We start from the raw sequence: 10876 nt of genomic DNA, 5'->3' as shown, positions 1-10876 counted from the left end.
CATGTGTACATAGCGTTATATAAATAGTGGATATATATCAAGTAATTACAATTACGATACGTGTATGGATAAATCATTATAGTCGGAACACGCGGTTGCCTTGCATTAGATATTTCAGAGAAATATTTATCACACTCACACACACACAGACACATACACAACTACTTAAGACATCTTCTATCTATCCTATTATCTACATGTATTAATCCATCTATCGATCTTCTACAAAAGACAGAGAGATTGTGACATACGAAAATGAATATAAAACAACAAGAAACATCCTTACATTTAAGGGGAAAAAAGCAAATGTCTTTTTTGTACGCAATAACTGAATTTACTAAATATCTAATTAAAAATATATATGTAGTTATATATAGTTGTCATAGGATGTTAAGATCGTAAGTTTTTTCGAAGTACGACCTCTCTTTCTTTTTTGCCACTTCTTTCTCTTTCCCTCTGGGGTTTCGGTTGCGTCATTCCAGAAGCAGCGGCACCAAATGCTCTATAAACCATGCCTTGGATATGGCCAAGTGATCGCCTTCGATGCCCAGGAACTGTAGCTTTCCCTCTCGGAGCATACGGTCCAGGCCAAGCTGAAACGAAAGAGGAGCAAATCAGTGGAAAGCAGTGGAAAACAGATCGGGATGAAAGCCTCACATCTTGATAGACTTTGCTCTCGTTGAACGACTGGATGACCCGATCCTGTCCGGACGTATAGAACTGAAACCACTGCGATTCTTTTGGCTGGACAATCGTGTCATTGAGGAACATAACCATTACGAATCTGTGGAAGATTAGGGTTAGAATAGAGGTGCTCTCCACAGCGCTCCAGATCGATTACTCACTTTTTCAGCTTGTTTAGGTTCTCGACGTAGTTCTCGTTCAGATACAATTCGTTGTTGATGTCGGCCAGGAAGGTACTGCCGAGACGGTACTGGTTCTCGTGCAGTGGATCGTGCCAGTAGGTGGCCTGAACCAGTTCGGCCTGCACCCATCTGCGCGGGGGTATCAAGAGATTAGCTAGAGACCACAAGTGGAGCTTCGGCACTCACTCCTCGTAGGCGGCCACATTGAGAAGGCGGCTTATGTACTCGCAGGAGGTGGCTGTCAGCGTTGGGCACATGGGCAGGCCAAAGACGCCCTGGTGCTGGCCGCCGAGCGTGATCAGCGTGCGCATGGGCGGTTCGGGGCAGCGCTGGGCGACCGCACGCAGAAATTGGCCGCCCTGCGAGAAGCCAATGGCATTGTAACCCTCGACCAGACGCTCGTCCTGGGCCAAATGCTTGCAGACATACTCCACCTGCTCGTTGGGATGGATGAAGAACCCGCTCTCGTAGTCCAGCACCACGTTGCCGCCGATCTTCAGCGAACGGACGTACGTCCCATTCACATGCTCCTCAATCAGCGTCTTGATGGCACCCAAACTGAAGGGCAGGCAACAAGTATCGCCCATGCCGTGCCATAGCACCACGGGCAGCGCGCTCCTTGTTTTCGTCCCAAAGCCTACCACGAAATAGACAGCAGCTAAAAACACACTAAAAACTGCGGCTTTTTTGAGTCCGATATTCAGCTGAATAATGTTGAAGTTTATTATTCTTGGTCGCACCATTTTTGCAATTCAAAACAAAGCAAACATGAATTAGAGGTGTCAAACCATGGATGGCACTATCGATAGTGTCGATGTTTTGGTGCTAGTGGCTACTATCACTAACCATACAGTATAAATTTGTACTTTGCAGATTCCCGTCGGAAAGCGCGCGATTGACAATTGATTTGAAATATATGTAAAACCAATTCCATTTATATTTATGCATATTTATTTAAGTATATATATATATTTTCTTATATTGTATATTTAGATACATCATTGTTTTAGTTATAATAAACAAAAACGTCGAGAACCGACGGCGTTTGCATAATTTGTATAATTTATAATCAACCTGCTTAAGATAAGGAAATAAATGTGCAATTATATTATTATATATAGTCGAGAACCGACGGCGTTTGCATAATTTTTATAATTTATAATCAACCTGTTTAAAATAAGGAAATAAATGTGTAATTATATTATTGTAATATTTTATATTTTGTGGTATAAATCAAACAAATAACAGCTTTTATTTTGTTTCCCGCGCCCTAGTGTACCATACCCCCACCCCCTGCCCATTCTTCATTTATTTTGTGGCGGTAGGTCAGTCCATCAAAAGACCCGAAACAAGAACCAAACTCAAATTTCAGTTCTAGCGGCCAGCAATAGTAAACACACACACGCAAAGTACGTGAGAATGCATGGGCACCCATACACTAAAACATGCTGGTGGCAAAACAGATCAGACCTGAGAGAGTTCAAAAAATCTGAAAATACATACAATCACATATTTTTGTCGAAACATATTGCGTGTGTACTAACACATGCAAAGATGTTCTCTCTGCGCTCTCTCTCTCATGAAGACGTCACTCTGGGGTACGGATAGCGCAAGCCGGTGTGTGACACTTTCGTTGTATGAACTGGCACATCTATATACTGTATGGTTAGTGCTACTATCGATGGTTTTGCTACTCTTCACGATACTATCGAGCTCTTATCGGTCGCTGCCCCATCTCTACTTTGATTTTGAAAAGTGCAGTGGTGTTAACCGAAAAACTTGAATATCCCTTTATTCATTCATCAGAACACATAGCCAACGCATTGCGAAAGCTTCTGGTTAAGTGGGTGTTGTTGTAACACACAATGCGAGTGCCATGGTAAGGCATGTGACAATCTTCAAAAACGACACCTACACCTACGCCCACTGCTTAAATTTAGCGGTGTTGGACTGCTTAAGCCAAGAAAATTTTAAGTTAGGGCTGACAAAGTGAAAGCGCATGATGACCTTTTTTAAAAGTAGCACGATCGCATATAAATAGTTCAAGGTACAAACGTTGACAGGCAGGTCTGCTTTTTTGCCAAGAGAAAAAAAAGGCTTTTGGATCTTCAAATATGAAGATCGCTAAGCAATCAGCCCTGCCACCATATAAGATAAGCTATATAAAAAAAGGATTATTTTAATGTTGCGTGAAAAAAAGCCTTTAAAAGATTTTTCTAATGAGCCCGTCACTATTGTGTGTTTTATAAAAGGCCAAGGAAAAATTCCATTAAAAGTTGCCTCCGATACTTCGTGGTACGGGATTGTACTACTTTTGGGCTATCTTTAGCCGCTGCCCACACGGCTTCGTCTTTTCGTCAATGCCTTGGGCAGCTGCGTCGGTCCCAGAATCCAACAACAATAAACACAGCCGTTGTCGAGGCGCAGATTTAACTTACTTTTCGGTCCAAGATTCCAATGATAAAGTATGTACACAGTCCCTGGCGACGCGCAAATGGCGGTTCTGAGAAAGCAAAAAAAAAAGTCGTTGGGCATGGTAATACTGAATATATAGACGTTTTATCACTTCATGCAAGCGAAACGTTCCATCAGAATTCGCAGAGGTCTTCGGCTCTGGAGTCAACTTCGGCTGGGAAATCTCGTGAAAACTACTATTTAAAAATATTATTTTCTTTTGTGTTGAAAACCCAAGTAAAAATGCACAGGTCTCTTGTGCCTTTTGCATAGCCTAATTTGTTGGGGCTTTTGAATGTAGGCTGCCAGGATTTGATAGGATGCTAAGGATTTCATCTACCTGAGCATAACAACAAAATGTATGACTATTGCCATTTCTATTGATTTCATCACTAGTCTTAGTTGGTCTTCCCTGTGGCTTTCATATTACAATCTGTATTCGTTTCTTGTCCTTATTTTCCTGGCCTTGGATTCGCGTTCCATTCATTGAATTTGTTCTATCCATCTAACTTTATTCTGGCGGAATAAGGGATGCTATTAAACAGTGAAATCAGCGTTTGATGTTATTATAAAGGTGTGATTTTTAACCATTTAGTAAAACATGAACATATGTCTCTATGAATTGAGCTTTTTAGCCAAAATATATAGAATCTTACTCAGACTTGTTGTCCCTGCGATGTGCCACAACGTTTTTATAACAGCCTTACCATTTACAACCTTACCTCTTCAACCAGATCATAGGTATTATATCTTATCTCTTATAACTTCAGTTTGAAATACCCGTGGGATTCCCGTGGCCTATTCCGAGAATATTCCTTCACGTCCTTCACATTTGCCAATTGGTCGTACTCTCATCCGTAAGAATAAGCCACAAAGTGCATAAATAGTACTTTTGACTCTTGCATCTCTTGCATCTCTTGGATCTCTTGGGCCAACATGTATCAACATTACGATCTGACGGTTGAAAGAAACATTGCTGCCGTTCGCTTGGATTCTTTGAATGGTCTTATACCACTATTATGGAGACTTTGACCTTAATATGTTGGCCTTTTAACAAATGATTTTGATATATTTTTGGCTCTTTGATTGCAGTGGTTCGTCTGTAAGCTTTCGTTTTTTTTATGTACTTTGGAACGATTTAAAAGCATTAAGGAATTTTATTTAGTTGTAATTGTTAGCAATGTCTAACATGCCTTTATTTGGGGCCATGGATATCTGCCTAGGAAAGGGATCATTAGTTTGGACTCACATTTGGGCCTCTCGTTCCATTAGGAATGCTTTTGTCGAGATTCCCGAGCAGAACCGGATCCATATACCCATAACCGTGTGTACGTAGTACTTAAGTTTCCGGGCACGGATATACGACTTACTATAAGTATTATATATAGCTAGGTACATCTTTTGGGGATTATTTTAGACTGCACTTTTATTGCAAAACAAAAACCAACGAACAAAAAATGGAAACAGATGTGAACCAGTGGATAAAATGCACATTAAATGTCCGATATATACACTGCTATACATACATATATATATATATATATATATATTTATATATGCTTATGAGTATCTAGAGCACGCCATTTGCTGGCGCCACCCCCGCTGGCCCCACAGCCAGTCCTGCCCCCTGCTGCTGCTGTTGCTGCTGCTGCTGCTGCTGTTGGAGTTTACTGCTCTGCGAGAAGTCGATGCAGGCACCGGATGTGAGATCGATCTCCTCGGAGTCCGAGCCATCGGAGCCGTCGTCGGAGTTGCTGGCCAGGGCAGCCATCCCGCCCATATCCATTCCGTGCGCGGGCTCCTTGTACAGCTTCAGTTCTGTGTAGGTCTTGGATAGCTTGTCCTGGCTATGGGGCTGCCCCTGTCCCTGCCCCGGCTGTTGCTGCTGCTGCTGATGCTGGAATGCCGGATGCATCATGGTGAAGTTGGCCGCATCCCCGCTGGCGCTTAAGTCGCTGCCCGCATGGGAGTCCTTTCCGGCTGAGAGATTCTCGGCCGTTTGGCTCGGCGGACGATTGCTGCCACTTCCTGACTGCGCTCCTGCACCGGCCAAGACGGGAGGCGTGCCCAGGCTGAGGCAGCGCATCCGCCAGGCATCCTGGAGTAGCTGCAGGCGCGCCTGCTTCCGCCATTTGGCGCGACGATTCTGGAACCACACCTGAGGGATACATGGGAGGTTAAACAATAATACTCGGTAATCCTAATATTGTTCTCAAGGATCCTACAAAATCCCTGTAAGAAAATCCCATGAAATCTTGATAGACTGGACCTCTACACAATTGAATCTGCTCTATTATTAGGAATAGTGCTAAAATAATTAACTTTTTCTCGGATCCAAAAAGATAATGTAATAAAAACGTGAATGAAGATCATTTATGGAGAAAATTGCTTTCTCGTAATCTTTATGAAAGTGAATGTACTTATATATGTATGAGGGTGCTCCCTCTCCATGAAGGCAAGTGCTTAGGGATTCTTCTGACATTTCGTAGGATAGGACAACATTATTGGGAGGTTCATTCACCTGAACACGCGCCTCGCTGAGACTGATCCTCAGGGCCACCTCCTCGCGCAGAAACACATCGGGATAGTGGGTCTTCTGGAAGAGGGCCTCCAGCTCCTGCAGCTGTTGCGGCGTGAATGTGGTTCGGTTCCGTCGCTGCCGCCTCCGTCCGAACATGTACTCTGTGAGCAGATCGCCGGGCAACGGCGATATGAATGGTCCAGCCATAGTTTAGTGATTTTTCGGAATACTTTCTTTTTTTGGTTTTTGGACTTTTGGATTTTGGCTGGGGTTCCGGAGAGTCTCTTCTTGATTCTCTTTTGGGTTTTTGATGGGTTTTTGGGACCTTTTTCCACAAACGCGGCACTCAGGTGAAAAAAATTTGATGCGAGGACGCACAGTAGTTCAAACTCCCGCCAGTGGGCGACACAACAACAACAACAACAACAGCAACAAAAAACGGTAACGGCAATTAATCGAGAAAGAGAGGGAGAGAGTGAGAGAGATTTGAAGGAGTCGGCTGTGTATTCTGCTGAACGTTTGGGCAGCGACTGTTGAAATGCAGTCGGTGGTCTGTGGCTTTTATGAAGCAGAGCAGCGAATGGAACCGGCAGAAGCAGAGGCAGAGGCAGAGGCAGCGACAGGACTCTAGCTAATCTTTGTGTGTGTGTGTGTGTGTGTGTGTGTGTGTGTGTGGCGGTTCGATGGTGCGCCTGCGACTCTTCGTTGCATTTGTAGTTGTGATAATTAAGAGAGCTTTCCCCCGAGCCCCCGAGCCCCCCAGCCACAACTAATTATGTTTGCCATCTCTCTCTCTCGTAAAACACTTGAAACTTCTTCAGAAAAGAAAACTAATTAGAGCGGCATCCTCTTTCTCTTTCTCTCTCTCTCTCGCTCTGGCTCTCTTCAGGTGTGCCAATTAAAATGCGTTTAACGGGATTGCTTGAATGCAATTAACATTTGGGCCTCACATCTCTCTCGCTCTCCGGCTCCCTGGCTGCCCGCACCCACGCCACCACCCACACCGTCATTGCTATCTCCCTCTGGCCTGGGACACGCTGCGCAGCCTCCGAACCAAAAGCTCGCTCATTCGCTCGTTCGTGTTCATTCGGCTGCTGCTCTCCTCTTGTTTCTGTGACTGCGTCGGGGGTTTATTGTTTTCTCGTTTTGACTTCGTTAAAATTACGGCACAAGCACAAAAACCTCATAAGCGTTGTTCCGCTATCTGTGTGTGTGTGAGTTTGTGTGTGTGTCTGTGTGGGAAGAGAAGGAAAGTCCTGTGTGCAGCGGACGTCGTGCTGTTTCATTAGATGAGTTCTGTGCCATGCACCGTGTCCTTAGGATCAATGAAAAGTGGCAGCATGCCAAAGATATCCGACAGTTTTGGGAAACAGGAGAAATGAATGCCAGAATGTTGGAAACCTTCTGTAGAATAAGCTATATAAAGGCATTTCGGGGTCCAATACAGTACAAATGGCTATACCTGTTTTGGTCCGTTTTGGGCGAGCAATAAAATGTAATGAGATTGATGATTGATAAATCCCAGCGAATCGATTTGGTACGATCGATCTGCAGGGCTGGACTTTGTTGTTGAACTTTCAAGCTCCCAGGCACAGCCGACCGTGGGCACATACGAGTACAACCGAACCATAAAAGTATATTTACCCTTGCCTTGCTCCACTGTGGCGCCTCCCCACCTCCCATCCAAAGTTGTCTTTGTGTTTGGAATGTTGTACCTGTGAATAATAAAATTCAAATCACTTAATGCTACAAGCTGCGGCAGTGGCAGTGCCAGCACCAGTGCTAGAGAGAGAGAGAAAGAGAGAAAGAGAGAAAGAGAGAGACAGGCTTCGGCACTGACGTCGGCAGCAGAACAATAAGGCAACACCCTGTGGCACAGAGGTGGAGTGGCGATGAGAGGGTGGTATGGGGCATAAGAAAATGAGGTTGCCACCACAGCTGATGATGATTATGATAGCAACAGCACCAGCACCAGCAGCAGAGGGAGTAGCGAAACAATGCAAGCACATCCTTGTCTCTTTTTCTCTGTCTGCGTCTCTCTCTGTGTGTGTGTGTGTGTGTGTGTGTGTTAAACAAATGAAGGGATGTAATTTTCTCATTTGCATTTGCATTGTATTGTGTTGTGTTGTGTTCCGGCTCCGGCTCCGGCCCCCATGCCACCTGCCACCTGCCACTGCCACACGCTTTTCCGTTTTACTTTTTGCGCTGCGCTTGCGCTGGAAATTATATTTATTTATTATTTATGAAGAATAGGCGTGGCACTCCTTCCCCACCCCACCCCGACTTACCCCACCATCCACCACCACCTTCGCTTCGCTTCGCTTCGCTGTTTTTGTGTGCGCTTTATTTCATTTTCATTTTTTTCTTTTTGCGCCGAAGCCAATCATAAGCGAGACCAGATGATGTCCTTGTCTCTGTGTGTCTTTGTGTGGGTGGGTGGCTTGTCTCTCTGTGTGTGCGTGTGTGCGTGTGTGCGTGAGTGTGAGAGGGTTGACCAGGGATAACAAGCAGAACAGGAGCGGGGGCGCTGACAGCGTTGACGAGCGACGACGACCAGCCAGGGAGCGTTGACAGGTTCATTGAAATTATGAAAAAGGGATTACAAAAAAAGCCGGGCTTCTACTTTATGTAGATATCCACTACTTCGAAGTTATAGAAGTGATATTTGATGATCTTGTTGCGGATATCTTAAGCAAATTTATGGATACTGTCAAGACGGTAAGACACCAACTTCAATTGGATAACAAGGGAACTTCAATAAGGAATTGGATAGCTCTAAACGCCCAGCATAAATATATGGATAGTTACTATTTTTCCTACTCTTCGGACGGTAAATAATATCAGCTGTCCTCCCATGAAACGGATTTGAATGTTCTGTAAAAAAACACGTATTTTTTAAATACTTTTACTGTTTTAAATAATCCAATAAACACTACAAGTTAGTAAAAAGTATTTCCATATAGTTCCATATAGCCTTCATATTATTACTCATTTGACCAATTGACACAAGTATAATCTCATTAACTATAAAGTGAATACCACCTACCAAAAAATTAAGTTTTATAATATATATATTATATAATATATTAGCACAAAAAACTGATTTTTTTCAGTATATGTAGAGGTTTTGAATCAATTCGCAAAGTCGTGCATTTTTATAAGCCAAGCTCAAAGTCCACTTCTGTTTTTGGCAACGTCTCGTCGAGGTTCATACTTCGGCTTATGTCTTGAAAGGCTGGACATTTTTGTACAATCTACGATATACAATACGAAAGTTCTGCAATTTAATATTTGTTCGTATAAAGAGTCGTCGTTCGTGTCCCGCTCTAGCACTTTCTTCAGCGTGTTCCCTCCTAATAGATTACTTTTTTGGTACAGTCCCCTGCTGTTAACTAACTTGAGTACCTTTTGTAATCCCATATATATTAATATAAATATATTTTGGCATTATTTTTGACTGTTCTTTTAGCCCCCTCTTCTCTGTCCCTCTACTGGTCGTTGCTTTGCTTCACTGCCTCTTTGTTTCTGTGTGTTTTCTCTTGTTCTTTGGTCTCGCTTCCTGGCATTGCCTCAGCGCCATTTTTAATTTTGTAATTTGATGCTGTCTCTCTGTTGTTGGAATTCATTAGGCAACGCGTTTTCCACCTGAGCATAGGAGTGGGGGAGACAGTGGCGGGGTGGAGTTATCCCCCCACACCCCAGCGGCTGCTTAAATCACCCATCTTCCACCCACTCGGTGCTCTATTCTTTTCCATTCCCATTCCCATTCCTTCATTCGCTCTCACTCGCTCGCTGTGCGCACGAGTATGTGTGGGTCCATTGTTTTGTCGCGCTGATTGGTCTTTCACTAGCTTCCTGTACATGTGTGTGTGTGTGTGTGGCTGTGACTGTTTGAGGAGTGTGGCTGTTTGTTTGTGTATGTGTGTGCTCCATTGTTTAAGCCCTGTCTCGCTCTAGCATTTTGCTGCCGCTGTTAATTATTTATTTTAGCGCGCTCTTCCCCTGCCTACCCCGACCCGTGGTGTCCCATTACTGCCCTTCCCCCCTCCTTTCCATTGTTGCTTTTTATTTAAGATTTTTTTGATTTAATATGCCTCTCTGCGCCCGAAATACAAAACAAAATGGCGTCTACCGGGCATCATCCGGTGCATAATCATGTGCCGCCCCAAAGTAGGCAATGTTTTTTTTTGTATTTTCTGCTATTGATATTACATACTGCACATATTATCTGTGGTAAATGTTTATTGAATTAAGTCTGATGGCTGATGGACATCTTTTTGTGGAATACATCGGGTTTTTTTTTCTAAGAAAAATACTAGTTTACGATATACTAAACAAAAAATCAAACATTCCATAGATTTGGCGGTTTTGAAGTCAACAAAAAGTATAGTAAAAAGTATCGTGTTACTCAGAGGTTATATCTTTTATTTTATTTTTGTTATTTATTATTTGTATCTCTCGATATTAGACTCATAATATCAATAGGTCCACCAGATCTACGATTATCATATTTTTATTTATTTATTAACAATTATTATATAGATAATAATAATATATACATATAAACTGATAACCACAGGAGAGAGAGAGAAAAGAAGAAAGAAATATGAATTTTTGGGAATATTTCTTGGGATATTTGCTGGTATATTTTCTGGTATATTTTCTGATCTTCCGGAACTCGAATTTCATTGAGTTCTACCACAGACCTAACATACATATTTCCCCAACGACCGAAAGCCTTACCATTTTGAAGATTCATTTAAAAATCTATTGGTATGATGCGGAAGCGGATAGATATCCATCCCACTGACGGAACGGATGATGGATGTTCCCGAACTTTTACCCAGCCCTACAATCGTTCAAGCGACAAACAAAAAGCAAACAATGAAATTTTGCTGTTTCGTTGCTTCTGTGGGAGAATGATTGTCGCGTCAAAAAGATTTTTGCTCTGTGGGCAGTGGGATGTGGGCTGTGGTTCGTGAGATGTGGGAATGGTTCGGGGTTCTGGGGTTCTGGGGTTCTGATGTTGTTCTGC

At 43.1% G+C, this 10876-nt stretch overlaps 2 protein-coding genes across 2 annotated transcripts; both read right to left on the bottom strand.

Annotated features, from left to right (window-relative positions):
* Positions 1 to 45: 45 nt before the first annotated feature.
* LOC6597262 (palmitoyl-protein thioesterase 1) lies at positions 46 to 1564 on the bottom strand. The gene is made up of 4 exons (XM_002022420.2): positions 1053 to 1564; positions 846 to 995; positions 658 to 784; positions 46 to 593 (listed from the first exon to the last, which is right to left on the bottom strand). Exons 1-4 carry the CDS (start codon positions 1451 to 1453, stop codon positions 474 to 476), a joined length of 798 nt encoding a protein of 265 aa, XP_002022456.1. The 5' UTR covers positions 1454 to 1564; the 3' UTR covers positions 46 to 473.
* Positions 1565 to 4882: 3318 nt separating this feature from the next.
* LOC6597261 (paired mesoderm homeobox protein 2) lies at positions 4883 to 6355 on the bottom strand. The gene is made up of 2 exons (XM_002022419.2): positions 5842 to 6355; positions 4883 to 5478 (listed from the first exon to the last, which is right to left on the bottom strand). The coding sequence occupies exons 1-2, from the start codon at positions 6046 to 6048 to the stop codon at positions 4891 to 4893; spliced, it is 795 nt and encodes a 264-aa protein (XP_002022455.1). The 5' UTR covers positions 6049 to 6355; the 3' UTR covers positions 4883 to 4890.
* Positions 6356 to 10876: the final 4521 nt, after the last annotated feature.

Source organism: Drosophila persimilis, unplaced genomic scaffold (assembly GCF_003286085.1).
Source record: "Drosophila persimilis strain 14011-0111.01,24,50 unplaced genomic scaffold, DperRS2 tig00000606-arrow-arrow-pilon, whole genome shotgun sequence".
NCBI lineage: Eukaryota > Metazoa > Arthropoda > Insecta > Diptera > Drosophilidae > Drosophila > Drosophila persimilis.
This window is presented reverse-complemented; position numbering and strand designations above follow the sequence as displayed.

Excerpts from the sequence above, each read along its gene's own strand:
- LOC6597262 (XM_002022420.2), bottom strand. The coding sequence starts at position 1,453 with ATGGGCGATACTTGTTGCCTGCCCTTCAGTTTGGGTGCCATCAAGACG. Across the intron at positions 996-1,052 it reads AATGTGGCCGCCTACGAGGA|ATGGGTGCAGGCCGAACTGG; the intron begins GTGAGTGCCGAA and ends ACCCCCGCGCAG. Across the intron at positions 785-845 it reads AACCTAAACAAGCTGAAAAA|ATTCGTAATGGTTATGTTCC; the intron begins GTGAGTAATCGA and ends AATCTTCCACAG.
- LOC6597261 (XM_002022419.2), bottom strand. The coding sequence starts at position 6,048 with ATGGCTGGACCATTCATATCGCCGTTGCCCGGCGATCTGCTCACAGAG. Across the intron at positions 5,479-5,841 it reads TCAGCGAGGCGCGTGTTCAG|GTGTGGTTCCAGAATCGTCG; the intron begins GTGAATGAACCT and ends TGTATCCCTCAG.